At 40.0% G+C, this 18083-nt stretch overlaps 1 protein-coding gene across 1 annotated transcript; it reads left to right on the top strand.

Annotated features, from left to right (window-relative positions):
* Positions 1-389: 389 nt before the first annotated feature.
* Positions 390-3384, top strand: LOC126715210 (uncharacterized). The gene is made up of 2 exons (XM_050415749.1): positions 390-1075; positions 3336-3384. Exons 1-2 carry the CDS (start codon positions 390-392, stop codon positions 3382-3384), a joined length of 735 nt encoding a protein of 244 aa, XP_050271706.1.
* The last annotated feature ends 14699 nt before the right edge of the window (positions 3385-18083 follow it).

Here is an 18083-nt window from a genome sequence, read left to right as displayed (position 1 = left end):
GTCGCAAAAGCCCGTCTTACCAAGGCCTGACCAATGACGCTATGAGCAAGGCCCTGGATCGAATCTCCCAGTCGCCATTCACCCGTAGAATAGAGAGGGCGATGCTCCCTCGGCAATTCAATCAGCCGACGTTTGTATTATATGATGGTCGAACTGACCCAGTGGAGCACGTGAGTCAATTCAACCAGAGGATGGCCGTCCACTCCAGGGACGAGGCGTTAATGTGTAAGGTGTTTCCATCCAGCTTGGGACCCCTGGCAATGAGATGGTTTGATGCCCTCCCGCCGAATTCCATAGATTCCTTTAAACAACTGACGCGGACTTTTGGTTCCCGTTTCATCACCAGCACTAGAGTCCCTCGGCCCCTTGATTCCCTCTTATCCTTATCCATGCGAGAAGGAGAAACGCTGAAGACCTACTCGGACAGGTATTGGGAAACATACAACGAGATAGAAGGAAACTACGACGACGTCGCCATAAGTACATTCAAAAGGGGCCTGCCGACAGAGCATGGCTTGAGAAAGTCTCTCACTGGGAAGCCAGTCACCAGCGTGCGACAACTCATGGACAAGATAGACAAGTACAAAAGGGTCGAGGAGGACCAACAGATTGGGAAGGGAAAGACGAAGGTTGTCCCTCAGGAGAGAAGGGACTTCAGGTCGGACCGCTACAGCAGCAGTAACAAGCCGAGGAGAGATTACATAGAACAGTCTGGACCTATTGGGGCTCAGGTAGTCCACGCTGTGTTCCGAGAACCATTGCACGAGATCCTGGAGAAAGTAAAGCGCGAACCCTTCTTTCAGTGGCCGAACAGGATGGCAGGCGACCCCTCAAAGCGCAATCAGAATCTATACTGTGCGTATCATCAAGAGCCCGGTCACACCACTGACGAATGCAGGAGCCTGAAAAACTATTTGGATCGGCTTGTCCGGGAAGGAAAGCTAAGGCATCTGTTGCACCGCCCTGAGCAGTCGAATGCCGAAACCAGACAAGGCGCATTGAGGCCACCCATAGGCACGATAAATGTCATTCTTGCCGCACCTGGGAGAACCGGTTCTGGCCCGTTCAGAGTGATGTCAGTAGGGAGGTTCCCGACAGGGCCAAGCGAAAGAGGATCCAAGAGAGCCAGAGCGAGGGCCCCGCCATTAATCGGATTCACGGAGGAGGATAAGGAAGGAACTATTCAACCCCATGAAGATGCCCTAGTCGTGATGCTCAGAATAGGAGGTTATGACGTGAAGAGGGTGTTAGTTGATCAGGGTAGTGCCGTGGAGATAATGTACCCAGACTTGTATAAATGGCTGAGCTTGAAGCAGGAAGACCTGTCGCCATACGATTCACTCCTGCTTAGTTTTGAGGGAAAAGTCGTCATCCCGAAAGGCATGATTAGGCTGCCTGTGCAAACAGACTCAGAAGTAGTGGAAGTGGACTTTATCGTGGTAGATGCATACTCCCCTTACACAGCTATTGTGGCACGGCCATGGCTTCATGCCCTAGGGGCTGTGTCGTCAACCCTGCACCAGAAAGTGAAATATCCGTCAGAAGGTCGAATCAAAGAGATAGTAGGGGACCAAGGAATGGCCAGACAATGCATGGTATCGGCAATTCTCGACGATCAAGCAGCGGACCTTCCACTTCAGCCGGGAATAGCTTATAACAATCAAGAACCCCGGTCCTAACTACGGGTAATGAAGGACCGGCCATGGAGGTGAGCTGTGAGGAGCTGGAGAAAGTGCTCGTCGGATCAGACCCCGAGAAGTTTTTCCAAATTGGCTCGGCATTACCAGCGCAGGAGAAGTCGGCGCTAATTAATTTTCTTCGACGAAATGAGGACGTATTCGCCTGGGATCCTTATGAAGCCCTCGGGGTTGACTCAGATTTCATACGCCATCACCTTAACGTTAATCCGGCTATTACACCGAAGAAGCAGCCTCTCCGGCGCCCGTCAAAGGAGCATGCGAACGCTGTGAGAGAGGAAGTCGCAAAATTGAAGAGAGCTGGGGCTATCAAGGAAGTATTCTACCCCGAATGGTTGGCGAACACAGTCGTGGTGAAGAAGAAGAGCGGGAAATGGCGGGTCTACGTGGACTTCACGGACTTAAACAAGGCCTGCCCGAAGGATCCTTTCCCGATGTCGCGGATCGACCGACTGGTAGATGCGACTGTCGGGCATCCCCGAATGAGTTTTTTGGACGCTTTTCAGGGCTACCATCAGATATCCTTGGCCACCGAAGACCAGGAAAAAACTGCTTTCGTCACCCCAGTTGGCAACTATCATTACAAGGTGATGCCCTTTGGTCTGAAGAATGCCGGGTCGACCTATCAAAGGATGATGACTAGGATGTTTGAGCAGCAGATGGGCAAAACCATCGAGGTGTATATAGACGACATGGTAGTAAAGAGTAAATTGGTGGCCGACCACATCAGAGACCTCGGCGAAGTGTTTCAAATACTGAGAAGGTACAAGCTGCGACTGAACGCATCCAAATGCTCATTTGGGGTGGGATCGGGGAAATTCTTGGGCTACATGGTAACCCACCGAGGAATCGAGGTTAACCCTGACCAAATAAGAGCCATTCATAGCATGCAGCCTCCTCGGAATCCCAAAGAGGTCCAGAAACTTACCGGCATGATAGCAGCTTTAAACCGTTTCATCTCCCGCTCAGCGGACAGATGCAGACCTTTTTTCCTCCTATTGCACAAGTGGAAAGGTTTCGAGTGGACTGAAGAGTGTGATTCAGCCTTCCAACAGCTCAAGGAATACCTCGCCCGACCACCAATCATGTCCAGTCCCGACGCCGATGAGGTGTTGTACACATACATCGTAGTCGCCGCTCATGCGGTGAGCCTAGTGCTAATCCGAGAGGACAACGGCACGCAGCGGCCCGTGTATTACGTAAGCAAATCGCTACGGGAGGCGGAGACCCGGTACCTCCCTCTCGAAAAGGCAATATTGGCCGTCGTGCAAGCTACAAAGAAGCTCCCCCACTATTTTCAGGCGTATACAGTAGTCGTGCTAACCCAACTTCCACTGAAATCAGTCCTCCGTAGCGCCGACTACACAGGAAGAATAGCTAAATGGGGAACCATCTTGAGTGCCTTCGACATTAGATACATGCCTCGCACCGCCATAAAGGGTCAGGTCCTCGCCGATCTGGTAGCTGAATTCGCGGAGCCCACCATAGAAGGGGTTGAAGTATTGGGATCACTGAGTGCCGATAGGAGATTGGTCGGCACGATCTCTCAGCAAGAACACGATAAGTGGAGAGCATACATCGATGGTGCAGCAAACCAAAGGGGCTCCGGGGTGGGACTTGTTTTAATCTCTCCTGAAGGTATAACCTTGGAAAAGTCATTGAGACTGGGATTCCCGGCAACGAATAACGAAGCCGAGTATGAGGCACTGTTGGAGGGGATGTCTATGATCCGAAAATTGGGTGGGAAATGCGCGAGCATATTCTCGGATTCGAGACTCATAGTGGGGCAAGTAAGTGGGGAATTGGAGGCGAAGGATGAAAGAATGCGAGGGTACCTTGCCCGAGCTAAATGCCTGCAGGCCCATCGACGACTTCCGTTTAACGCATATACCCAGAAGTGGGAATACCCATGCTGATTCTCTAGCAACACTGGCCACCTCCTCGGCTCAGCCCCTTCCGCGGGTTATTTTAGTTGAGGATCTCTGCCGCCCAACGGAAGAGGAGCCCAACGGTATTCGGGTACACAACATCGGGGAGGGACCAAGCTGGATGGACCCTCTTGTCCGATTCTTGAAGCACGACTCCTTACCGGACGATAAGGCTGAGGCTGACAAAATCAGGAGGAGAGCTCCTCGATTCTGGTTGTTCAAGGACTCCAAACTTTACAGACGCTCATTCTCAGGGCCATTTTTGCTGTGTGTGCACCCAGGGGCTACGGAACTCATCCTAGAGGAGTTGCATGAAGGGATTTGCAGAAGCCATACGGGGGGCCGGTCCCTCTCCCACAGGGCCATGACGCTGGGTTACTGGTGGCCGAGCATGCATAAGGAGGCTCTGGAATATGTGAAAAAAGTGTGACCAATGCCAAAGGTTTGCTCCGAATATACATCAGCCAGGCGGAGTACTTAACCTGCTGTCCAGCCTTTGGCCATTCGCACAATGGGGCCTGGACATACTAGGGCCGTTCCCCAAAGCAGCCGGAAACAAGAAGTTTCTTCTCGTCGGCACCGATTACTTCACGAAATGGGTCGAAGCTGAAGCGCTGGCAAACATTAGGGATGTCGATGTCAAGAAGTTTATCTGGAAAAATATTGTCACCAGATTCGGGACCCCACACACCCTAATCTCAGACAATGGCCTCCAATTTGACAGCAAAGCCTTTAGGGAATATTGCAATGAACTGGGGATTGTCAACCGATACTCCACACCAGCCTACCCGCAGAGCAATGGACAGGCGGAAGCCATCAACAAAACCATATTGAATGGACTGAAGAAGAGGTTGGACGACGCGAAAGGGAGGTGGGTAGAAGAGCTAGCCCATGTCTTGTGGACGTACCGCACCACGCCTCGCAGGTCCACGGGAGAAACCCCTTTTTCGTTGACCTACGGGGCCGAGGCCGTCATCCCATTAGAGATAAACTTTCCCTCGCAAAGGACTACTACATTCAACCCCATTGCTAACGACGAACTTCTGGGAAAAAGCCTGGACCTCCTCGAAGAGAGAAGGAAAAGCTCGATGGTGCACCTAGCTTATTATCAGCAGAAGCTCAAACAGGGCTATGACGCCAAGGTGAAGTCGAGACCCTTGACGCCCGGGGATCTAGTGCTGAGGAAAGTCCTGGGCAACCCTGCATGGGGAAAGCTTGGACCAAACTGGGAGGGCTCATACTGTATCACATCCGTGGCCGGCATTGGAGCGTACTTTTTGGAAGACTTGGACGAACGTGTAGTGCCACGTCCGTGGAATGTAAATAACCTGAAAATGTACTTTTATTAATGAAAGACACTATACTTGATGCCGTGTTACTGTACAACTATTTGGGATGAGTGTTAAACAGAACCCAAGTCCTGCATGGCTCCCTGAACCACAGACTTGGGGGAAATTAACCGTTATACGATTCTCAATAAGTATTAAACAGAACCCAAGTCCTGCATGGCTCCCCGGACCACAGACTTGGGGGAAATTAACCACACCACGATTCTCAATAAGTGTTAAATAGAACCCAAGTCCTGCATGGCTCCCCGGACCACAGACTTGGGGGAAATTAACCGCTATTCAATTCTCAATAAGTGTTAAACAGAACCCAAGTCCTGCATGGCTCCCCGGACCACAGACTTGGGGGAAATTAACCACACCACGATTCTCAATAAGTGTTAAACAGAACCCAAGTCCTGTATGGCTCCCCGGACCACAGACTTGGGGGAAATTAACCGTTATTCAATTCTCAATAAGTGTTAAACAGAACCCAAGTCCTGCATGGCTCCTCGGACCACAGACTTGGGGGAAATTAACCACACTTCAATTCTCATGAGTGTTAAACAGAACCCAAGTCCTGCATGGCTCCTCGGATCACAGACTTGGGGGAAATTAACCACACTTCAATTCTCATGAGTGTTAAACAGAACCCAAGTCCTGCATGGCTCCTCGGCCAAAGACTTGGGGGAAATTAACCACCCCACAATTCTCACTAAGTGTTAAATGGAGCCCAAGTCCTACACGGATTCTCGGCCATGGACTTGGGAGAAATCAGCTTCGCAACCGTTTGTGCCTAATTATGAATTATCGCTATTCTAACGTACTCATTCATTTATACTTAACTTTCAGCAGAAAATGACAAAACCAATACACATTCATTCATGATGAAAACAAAATAGAATAAAGCAACGATATCTGAAATGAAATAACTTTTGTCATTTAATCTTCAAAGTAGCTCAGTTCATAAACATTAGCAATGCTAAACAAAACGAAACACAAACACAAAAAGCAAAACAAATGAATTCCTACACTACGTTCCTAAGAGCCCTGAGTTGGAGCAGGCTGATCATCCGCTGCTGGGTTCTCCGGGGCAATCTCCTGGGCCTGTGCAAGGATCTCGCTGATGCGAAGACTGTCCTCGGGTGACTGGCCCTGCGTGGCTTGCTCCGTGCCCCCAGCCTCGGGAACAGAGGAGTCTGTTGGAAGAGGCTCAGTGAAGGCGACCTTGTCAGGAACCTCGCGTATGTCCTCCGGGAAGTAGATGTTCTCAGCTTTCCTAAGATCAAAATCTGCTGGGACGGCTGCCCGATCCAGGGCTATACCCCAGGACGTGGTGACGTATTCCCTGCAGACGGTGGCAACTTCCTCGGCCAATCTCTCCTCAGTATCGTGGACTCCACGTTCATATGAAGCCGCCACGACCTTCTCGGCAACTTCCCTGGACAAGCGAGCTTCCTCCTTAGTCCTTGCAAGCTCAGCCTTAAGCTCTGAAACCGCCTGTTGCTCCGCTGTCAGCTTCTCCTTAGAGTGGCGGAGCTGTTTGCGCAGCTCATCAGCTTGCTTTTCAGCATTTTTGAGGCCAGCTTCTGCACTCGCATTAGCCTTCTTCACTTCCTTTAGTTCATTACTCTGACGATCAAAATCTCATTTGAGATTGCCAGCGGCCCTCTCAGCTGCAGAACGGGACTGAGCCTCCCTATGCATGTCCTCACGGGCCTTCTTGGCCCACTCCTCAGCAACATAAATTTGTTAAGTGACCTGCGCTCGGACGGAAATGAAGACACTATCAAAACACGACAATAAGAGGGTACATAGTACAGAGACAAGATAGAAGATTCCACTTACCATGGCCATGTCCCTCTTTAGTGACATGAACAGTTCTGGCTGACGAGTCTTCCTGAGACCCTCCATGTCACGGGGCAAGAGAAGAGGCTGCTGCAGGGCCTCGGCCAAGAACGAGGCCTGCTCTCGCTGGGATTCCCATAGGGTCGCATCCCAGAGGATTGGAGCGCCATCTAACTCGATCCGAGGAGACCATGTTTGTTGTCCCCTAAGAATGGCCGCCTCATCTCGGCTCTCAGTGGACCTGGTCCTTTTCTCTCGGGGCTCTTTCGTTTCTTTGCCCTTCTTTTTAGGCCCGGCCTTCTCACGGGCAATCTCTCCCTCCTCCGTCTCTTCTACGGGCCTTTTTCGCCTTAAGTTAGGCATAGGCTGCAGCGCCGCATCCGACGAGGGAGGGAGAGGAGGAACGGGAGCTTTAGGGGTGGTCTGTCCCTTCGAGACGTCCTTGGAGGTCTGCCCCTTGGACCTGTTAGATAGAAGGCCCCTGAGGCCAGTCCTCGGCTGGAGATCCATTCCTTCTTCTTCTTCTGTGTCTTCGCTGATATCGGGTTGTGCGATGACTAAACCAGTACCAGGAGCCGCTGAGGCGCGGTCTAAATCAGCGTCAGAGTCGGAGAGCTCTACTACTCTGAACGACGCCTCCCCTTCCTCGGTAAATTGAAACTGGTCTATCTGATCCTCTAAAGATGAATGCGAAGAACCAGCCTCCTCCTTCGGGATAACTACTGGGGGAAAGGCGCGCTGGGGAGGTAACTGAATAGGAGGCAAGTCTGTTGCAGCGAGAAACCCTGGTACGGATACGTCAATGCGTGCCAACCTTGGACTGCCAGCCCTTATAGCTTGTCCGGCTTCCACCAGGGATCGAGTGAGTGGAGCGTAGTCCAAAATCAAAGGAGCCGACCGTAGTTATCCGTCCTCACTAACGAAAATCTCGGACCTCAGGAGGTAATTTAGAGCCTGGATGTTGACCAAGCTCAGCCGAGGGGATGTTCGCTCATTGTCTGCAAAGGCCGTTAAAAGGTTTATGTTAGTCCGAGGAGACATGCAACCAAACCAACAAGTTTAAAATAAAAGAAAAATGAGGGAAAGGAGCTCAAAACTAAGGTCCTCCCCACGAAATCTAGTTTTACGACACCCCACCTGGCGTTCCCGCCTTAGTCGGACAGTGAGGGCCATCATGCCATGGTCCGGAGACGATCAAATGGTCGTCCTTCAAGCCTTTGCTGGACTTCGGAAGGCAGGATATCAACCTCACTTCATCAGTCCTGGACTTTAGATAGTATGAGTCGCCGAGCTTATGGCATTCATAAAGATGAACCACGTCGTGCCATGAGAGGCCGAAGTTCATCTGATCGTTCAGGGCGTCGACACACCCCAGGATCCGGAACAGATTAGCGGTGCATTGATGGGGGGCCAATCTATGACCACGTAGGTAATCCCTAGTTATTCTCCCCATTGGAATAGTCATTCCTCCTTCCACGAAGGCTATCATTGGAATTGCGACTTCCCCTGTTTTCCGCTTGAACAAAATGTCCTCCTGATGGCAGTACTCTAAACCTACCTCCGGTGGAATACGATACTTCGCCCTGAAGCCCGCCATACCGGCCGGAGAATCTACCATTTTCTCAAGCCTACCCATCCCCTCTAATCCTAAAAACAACTTGAAGGCAGTATGATTAATGAAGAATAACGGAGAAGAAGCGCGCACTTACGGGTAAGAAGCTCGACGGAGTCTTCAAGAGAATGGCGGCGGAAGTGAGAACGGATTGAATGAGAAAGCTCTGAGACGTTCTGGATATTGGAGTGTTCGTCAAGAGTGAGGGACGAACGCCTTCAAAACCTTTTATACTTAGAAGAAGTTGAACAGACACTCTTACGTCTAGAGCAAGTGAAACGCTGTCCACCGTAGATCCGGTCTCCAACCGTTGGATTGGGTGAGTGTAAAACCTCAAAAGCTGCAGTTAATTTCCCCCGGGTCATTAAACGCCCTCAGCATTAATGAGGCACGTGAGGGCATACCCCCCCTACACGTGTGAAGCAGGAATTCACCACGAACTGTCCAGTGGGTATCAAATTCCCGCCTTTCCTCCTCGGACCCAGAAGAAAAGCCGGAATTTTGAGGGGCTATTGTGGGGGTAAAGTTCGCCAGTCAACGTTGGGCCATAGTCCTTGTACTAGGCCCAACCACAATAACAAGCGAAGACACGGGCAGAGGACCCCCCAGCCCAATCATGTTGGGCCGGGCCTGCTTAGGAGCGTCCGAGGAGGAGTACCTCCTCGGACGCACCAAATGGGAGCCCGATTCACACCCTTTACATGGCGAAAGGTCATCCAGTATCAAGGAAGAGTGCATGACGTTCGGGGAGGGGGGCAACCACAACTGCCGCATTAAATGCCAATGAGCTACTTTTCCAGCCGCATTAATGTGGAAAGGACAGGAGAACAGAATTATCTTGGCCAGTGCAACTCACAGAAAAGAAGGAGGATGTCCTATGGGACAGACACTCAAGTAGAGGCCCGGATGATTAACAAGTGTAGGGTCATTATCGTAGGAAGGATGCTATATAAGAGAAGAAAATCCCCATGGCCAGGGGATCGAGGGGGAGAGGGAAAAAAAGAGAGAAAGAAGAGAAAGGAGTTGGAGGAAAAAAAAGCAGAAGATACAGCCCCACGGACTGTCATCCCAAGAAGCTTAGAGGAACATCCCCACGTCCAAATGGTTGCATGGCTTGTTCGTAACTATGTTCATGCTGTCAAGACCTAGTTCTGTAACCTACTCTCTACAAATTCATTGTTGAGGGACTTTTGGGCCAAAATCGCTTGCCAGTTGGGCCTAAGCCCCAAAAACCGCCCCTACAATATATATATTATAAATAAGGTTAAATGAAATGTCAAAAAATGGATTTTTAAATTTTCTAACTTTATTTCTTATTCAATTTCTACTACTATCAGAGAACATCTCTTTTTTAGTTATGATTAATATGGTTTCCATAGTTAGAATTTGATTAGTTTTAAATTTAAATTTAGTACTATGATTGTATTTAATTATTGATTGTTGATTTAATTTTTTAAGTGAATTAAACGGTTTATGTTACTACACTGTAAAGTTTTTAATGTTCTCCACACGGTAATCTCTATTTTATTTTTTACTTCTCCTAACAACCTCTTTGTTTTCCAATCAACGATTACTAATTGACGTTTGGTTTTTTTTTTTTCTTTTATCTACTCTTTATTACTTTGTATTGGTTTTTTTTTTCTATACTCTCTCTCTCTCTCTCTCTCTCTCTCTCTCTCTCTCTCTCTCTCTCTCTCTCTCTCTCTCCATTGGCAACCTATTGTTTTCCAAAATTTGATGATGATTCTATAACATTAAATATGCATTATTAGTTTTTTTTTTTTTTTTTTAATTTAGTGTTTCTAACTTGATTTGTTTTGTATTTCATTCTTCCTTTGATGCATTGGGTGTGAGAATGAGTGTTTCCCTATCATTACTCCACTTAATGTGGACAATTTTATTTATTTAATTTAGGCAAAATATTATATTTAAAATTTTTAAAAATAAAAAAGGAGTGGAAATATAAATAATTTAATGATATATATGGGGGATGTGGTTGAATTTAAATGTTAAATAAAATGATATGAGAAAAAAAATAAAAATAAAATATATAACAATAAACACTAACTTATCCAAATAATTCTATGTAATATAATAATAGTACATTCTTATATACTATTTTTTAATTATTTATAATGAAATATGATAATATTTAACAATCAAAGACATAAAAAATAAATAAAAAAAAAACTTAAAACACAAAGCTAAATCCCATAAACCAAAATAGAGCTCTAAAGAATACAAAACTTTATCAGGCTAAAATAGAGATGCAAGAAAAATAAAAATAAAAATCTACCAAAAAATTGAGGGAGAAAGAGTGGGAAATAACCACTTTTCTGTGAGATAAAATTATGTAAAGAATAGAAGAGTGAATGATAAATTTATATTAAAAGGATGATAATATAAAAAAAAAAAAAAAAAAAACAAAATAAAGGAAGATAAAGGGAAAGAGGAAGAGTGATATCAAGGTAGAATTTTTGGGGAGATGAAAAGGTAAAGAGAATGAGAAAGGTTGAAGAAAGTGTAAATGTTAAAAAAAAAAATGAGTACAATTTGATGAGCACAATTTTCTTTTATTTGAATTTAAGTAAAATATTACATTTTTTATTTTTTAAAACAAAAAGAGAGAGAAAATATAAATAATTTAATGATAAGGAGGATGTGGTTGAATTTCAATATTGAGTAAAATGGAAGAGAAGAAAAAAATAAGAAAAATTAAAAGATATAACAATAAACACTAAATTATCCAAATTTTGCTATGTAATGGAATACTATTTTATTTTTATCTACTATCTTTAATTTTTTATAATGTAATCGGATAAAATTTAACAATCAAAGAGCAAAATAATAATAATAATAATAATAATAACTTAAAATACAAAACTAAATCATATCAACATAAATTAGAGTTCTTAAAAATACAAAATTTTATCAACCTAAAGCGGAGATGCAATAAAAAATAAAAATCCACCAAAATGTTGAGAGAGATAAAGATCCACCCAAACATTGAGAGAGAGAGAGAGAGAACCTTTTTGTGAGAGAAAACTATGCAAAGAATGAAAAAGAATGACAAATTTATAGGAAGAGGGAAGGGATAAGAAGAGACAAATAAAGGAAGATGAAGAGAAGGATGAATAGCAATATTAAAGTAGAGGGTAGTGAGGGAAGAAGAAAGGTTGAAGAAAATGTAAATATTTAAAAAAATAAGTGAATGTAAAAAAAAAATTATAGGAAAATTGGAAATAAAAAAGAAATATATATAGATGTTAAAATCGACAAAGATGAATATATAAAGTCAATAATCTATTTATATATATATATATTTGTAAAAAAATAGGAATAAATATTACTTATATATAGATGTTAAAACCGACAAAGATGAATATGTAAAGTCAATAATCTATTTATATATATATATATATATTTGTAAAAAAATAGGAATAAATATTAATTATATATAGATGTTAAAACCGACAAAGATGAATATGTAAAGTCAATAATTTATATATATATATATATATATATATATTTGTAAAAAAAATGGAATAAATATTAATTATGTGGCGAATGACGTGGTGATGAGGTGGCGCAACAGGAGCTCAGTAACTATAAATGCCACGCTTCAGCTTTTAGTAATATATTGATTGATTATATATATATATATATATATGTAAAAAAAATAGGAATAAATATTAATTATATATAGATGTTAAAACCGACAAAGATGAATATGTAAAGTCAATAATTTATATATATATATATATATATATATATATTTGTAAAAAAAATGGAATGAATATTAATTATGTGGCGAATGACGCGGTGATGAGGTGGCGCAACAGGAGCTCAACAGCTATAAATGCCACGCTTCAGCTTTTAGTAATAAACAATAAACACTAAATTATCCAAATTTTGCTATGTAATGGAATAATATTTTATTTTTATCTACTATCTTTAATTTTTTATAATGTAATCGGAGAAAATTTAACAATCAAAGAGCAAAATAATAATAATAATAATAATAATAATAATAACTTAAAATACAAAACTAAATCGTATCAACATAAATTAGAGTTCTTAAAAATACAAAATTTTATCAACCTAAAGCGGAAATGCAATAAAAAATAAAAATCCACCAAAATGTTGAGAGAGATAAAGATCCACCAAAACATTGAGAGAGAGAGAGAGAGAACCTTTTTGTGAGAGAAAATTATGCAAAGAATGAAAAAGAATGACAAATTTATAGTAAGAGGGAAGGGATAAGAAGAGACAAATAAAGGAAGATGAAGAGAAGGATGAATAGCAATATTAAAGTAGAGGGTAGTGGGGAGATGAAAAGGTGAGGGAAGAAGAAAGGTTGAAGAAAATGTAAATATTTAAAAAAATAAGTGAATGTAAAAAAAAATTATAGGAAAATTGGAAATAAAAAAGAAATATATATAGATGTTAAAATCGACAAAGATGAATATGTAAAGTCAATAATCTATTTATATATATATATATATTTGTAAAAAAAAATGGAATAAATATTAATTATGTGACGAATGACGTGGTGATGAGGTGGCGCAACAAGAGCTCAGCAGCTATAAATGCCACGCTTCAGCTTTTAGTAATATATTGATTTGTTAAAACATGCTATGCAAACCAGTATGATTTGCATTGTAATAAGCGGGAAAATAAGATAGTCCAACATAATTGCTGCTATTAGAATTGTTACTGAGATTGTGAGAGAGAGAGAGAAACAATCTACATCTACAACACAGTCCTTGAAAAGTTACATTTTTACTATTGAGCTAAGTAGAAAATATAGAGAGAAATACAAACCCAAGACTATCCATAGGCTTAGGTGTAGCAAAAACATTTATTGCAGCATAGTAAGACTACTACAATGACCCAGAAAAATATCTCAAACAGTTATAAAAATTAGGTTTTTTAAATTTTCTGCCATCCAAATCAAACAATTATGATTTCTTTTTCATTTTGATTTCAAGATTAAGATAAAGATTTCATTTTGAAATATATGACTAGAAGATGTCAATATAAAACTGTTCCTTAACTCCCATGACACGTTAGGAAATTGCCTTGGTCCTATTTATAATTATTATCATCTATTGAGGGAGGGCCAGGGGCCAATGCTTCATTAAAAAGCTCATTATGAACTGAAAGGCATGTTGACCTAACGGTTTAGCTTGGATTCCAAATTTCCAATTTTGAAAAGTCTTTTCTGAATGGCTTCAAAAACCAAGTTAATAAAAGATCTTCATTTTTTTTCTCCCTCCAAATTGCATTTTATGTTTTCTAGTCTTGATCCTTATATGCCAACCTCTAAATGAGATGAGATGTGTACACTGTAGACTAATTTTACCTTATCCTTTACTTGACTCAAGCGTGTTCAATCATCAAACCAATTAATATAGGGGAATTTCTTTATTTGATCTAGCAAAATAAGGGTGGATTTTGTACCATCAAACACTGTTACATACTATATAGTCATTTGCATATATTTAAACCGTTGATTGAATTAGGTTAAGTTTAGATCTAGTGCATGACACTATTTGACACATGTCCAAACCTAAAAACGTGTATCTGAATTGTGTCGAGTCAAGTGCACTGATGCGCTTGACCTAATCCGTGTCCGATTTAATTATAAGACTCTCTTTTTCCTTTTTTTTTTTTTTTAAGAAACCCAAACAAATTTCCATTCAATATATAGCTAAATCATAATTGTCTTACATCAGACTCTAGTAAGCTAAATAGAAAAGGTGGCAAAAGCATTGTGGCTCTCTTTCCTTAATTCTATTCATATGGCAGAGCATTTTTTTTTATCACCAATAATGTAGAGGTAAGAGATACAGTGATGATTTTTTTTATTCTTCAGTAAACTATGTTTTGCAAATCCATATATGCATAATCCCACCACTTACTATGTGTTAAACAGTTTCTCATATTCACTTGAATCCCTAAAAAACCTGCTCATCACCTCCCATTTTATTTTATGTCCACACCAAACAATAAAGTACAACCTTTCGTGGATGGTAACATAGTACTACTTTAAGTGACTTTGAACTAATTTCGATAGTCATAGAAACTTAAATTGAATTTCAGAAATTGGCTCTTGTTATTCTTTTTAGCTTGTTGGTTTCATCACTGAATACTTTTATTTACCCAAACATTTAATTAGAATCTTAAACTTTTAAATCTCTAACTGGTTACTACAGCCATAATAGATCCACAACCTTTTACAAAAGAAGAGATACAGCATATTTAATATAGAGCATGCATAAGACTACTCCTTCCATGCATAATCTTGATCCATAACATGTATATTCAAAGTGGTTCAATTAATGAAACTAACTGGCTAATAGTTGCGGGAGAAATGATCTAAGCTGCGGAGTTAACAGAATATTATGATTATTTCTAAAAAATTGGCTAATAACTTGTTTCTCTAAAAAAAAAAAAAAGGAACTAATAGCTTAGTTTGGCATTTAGGATTAGAAGAAGAAACAATCTAAATGCGGCATTTAGGATTAGAAGATGAAACAATCTAAGTGTTAGTATTTTCTTTAATGACTATGCAAGCAAATTACTCTAGGAGAAAACCATACTAACTCAAAAAAGTGTTGGTTTTGGACTGATTTGCCAAATTAGACATTGTTGATTGCAGCTAAACACAATATACTTCCCCCTTGTATGAACTAATCTCCACATATGGTCAGGCAAGAAAATTTTCTAAGATTAGGAATACAATATTTTTCATAACTCATTAAGGTGATAAATTATAATTGGAATAATAATTTTTTTCACATAAAATTATCGTTGACATCATTTTTATTATGCATTAATCAGAATAAACCATATCAATAATTGCGAAAATTATGTTCATAATTTTATTCAAAATTCGGTGATCACCAAAAAGTGAAAGAAAGTTTTGCCCAAAAAGCAAAAGTAACTAATGGAAATGATGGGGAAAATAACAAAGAAGGAGCCATGCTTTATTTCAAAATGTTACCACTTTCAATAAGAATTTACTTTTGAATCACTTTAGCAGCCTCCAAAGTTCCAAGTAATTTCTGGTAAGATTCAAGTTTCAAAACGGTCAAATAGATCTAGAAAGAACTAGACGCCATTTGTACAGATTAAGGCAGGCATGTCCTACTTGACTTGTAGATTCAAAAAAGGAGTCATGACTAATGGCTATGATTTTTTTTTTATTTTGGTTTACGTGTGCTTATTTTGGAAACTGAGATGCACTTTCATAAGACTTAAGTAAACATTTGGCTTTATGAATAATTTCGTTTTTCATATTGGCGTTGTGTTGTCGTTCATTTCTGTTAACTATCTAAAATGTCAAATAATTAGAACATATAATTTGTATAATGCAAATATCACCAGATTATTAAAGAAAATAGACCAATATTCTGTCTACAAGAATAAATACACTTTTTACTACTAACCCAAATGTGAACATATTCTTTTCTTTATTCCTTTTTTTGATGGGAAAATGTGAACATATTCTAGTTGCTGAAGTCATGAATGAGATGAGACTAGCTTATGTTAATCTATTAAATTTTAGGGCACGCTTTGAATATTTTTTTTGCTGGAGTTTATAATAACCTCTCAGCACTTTTAGCTGAATTGCTTATTTTTAATTGGGACATTTACAAAAATATCAAATTTATTGCCATAAAGCTTTTTGGGAGACTATTATATGTTTTATTATAACAATAGTTTATTTCAGTATCTTATACCATCTAAACTGTGTCAATGCAATATTTAGATTTTGAAAACAAAGAAACATAAACCGATTGATTAAAAGGTAGAAAATTTAACTTAAACCTTCAGTTTGCATCATTTCAAACCTTATAATCTCTTGGATAGGTCATTAATAATTGAAGATGGACTAAATTTAAAGTTTAAACCATCCTAAACAAAGGAAGGTTTTGAAGATTTGTGATTTCCAACTTGATGAAGACAATGCACCAACTTGTTTCTATCACAAATTAGGTACCTCTAGCCATTCATTCAGGCATTCAACAAGTACACACAAATACGCAAGTGTCAAACAGTGACAACTACATCTCAAATAGTTCGTTCATAATGTTCTTTTCTTTTTTTTTTATCAGCATAATGTTCTTAGTTTTACACTGAAACATAAATATGGCAGAAATCGAATAAGAACAACTTGTTATTATCATGCTTAACATATAGAACACATTCAAATCAATGGCCTTCAAAATCAAAATGGACAGTGAAAATTGCCCTGGCTTATATTATAGTTGAAAGCAAATAAACAGGATTGCTGTGCTGACTGTATTTACCAAAAAAGAAAGAAAGCAAATTAAAAGAAAAAATTATGTGAAAGGAAAAAGCATTTTTGCTCCTATGTCACCAATCACGCCACTAAGATTCTTGTATCTTTAGTAAATCATCTAGGTAGTAGATACAATACCTAATGTTAGTAAAATAATACAATCCAGTACATCTAAAGTATCAGGGCTTTGGTGGTTGGTCACTTTCTCAAGCATGGGCCACTCTTTTCTAATGAGCAAGGCATGTGATTAGCTCTTTTCTTAATCTCTTTGTAATGTCCCTATACATTTTAGGAGATAATAATAAAGAAGGCTTTACAATTTACATAATTTTGAGTCCATTATTCAATGAAAAAGAAAGAAGATGATTTTTGGATGATTCTAGATCTGCTTTTCAATATGTCTATGTTAACTTGTGTTTTATTTAGCCAAAAAAACAAAAACAAAAAAATGTTAACTGGTCTTTTTAAGCATACATTTTGTGGCAGCAATTTGTAATAAAGTATGTTAGGAACACAATATTTTTATAATAATTTTACAACAAACTTTTATGTGGCAAATTGTTAGTAATAGATAAAATGGTGATGTTAGTGATGAGTCTAAATGAGAACTAGTAACAAGATTACTACTTAAAATTTATTATAAAATTGTTATGAAAATATTATGAATATACTGATATAGCAATCATCATTAATTCATTTGCAAATCCAAGAAACTAATTTGAAAATGAAGGGTAGTTATATTATTCAACCTAAACTAAATTTAAAAATTGCCAATATTCACAAATTAAATCAAATGAGATTGAATTTCAAAATTCAAATCCAATCTTTTCATTTGAACTTTGAAATTATCGTAACAATAATAATACTGATAAAAGATTGTTATTTTTATAATTATAAATATTTGCCAATTATTTTAAAGATATAATTGATGAAGATACTCATGCCCCCATGTTCATTGTAGCACAATCAATTGGAACAAACCTAAAACAAAGCTTCAACATTCACAACCAACCAAGCTCCAACTTAGAAAGAAACCTAAACAACTCATCACTTCTCATTCGTTCCTACCAAACAAACAAAAAAAAATCAAAATCAATTCATTTCCACCCAATAGTGATTATTGACAAGATTAAGAGATTACAAAAAATTATAAAAAATAAATAAAAAGTGGGGAAATGAATAATGATCCACACAAAAAAGCCAAAACAGTAGTTAAAGAAAGACAGCAAAATATGAGGACCCCACAAAGCTTGACAGCTGTATGGCAACAATGACACAGCCACCCTGTACATTGTACCCCCAACGTTCATTCTCTCTCTCTCTCTCTCTCTCTGTGACTGGTTTATAAATAACACCAACTAA

Source organism: Quercus robur, chromosome 1 (assembly GCF_932294415.1).
Source record: "Quercus robur chromosome 1, dhQueRobu3.1, whole genome shotgun sequence".
Taxonomy (NCBI): domain Eukaryota; kingdom Viridiplantae; phylum Streptophyta; class Magnoliopsida; order Fagales; family Fagaceae; genus Quercus; species Quercus robur.
This window is presented reverse-complemented; position numbering and strand designations above follow the sequence as displayed.

Coding starts and splice junctions, on each gene's coding strand:
- LOC126715210 (XM_050415749.1), top strand. CDS start 390: ATGCGAGAAGGAGAAACGCTGAAGACCTACTCGGACAGGTATTGGGAA. Junction 1,076..3,335: donor TCTGGCCCGTTCAGAGTGAT/GTCAGTAGGGAG, acceptor TCTCTCCTGAAG/GTATAACCTTGGAAAAGTCA.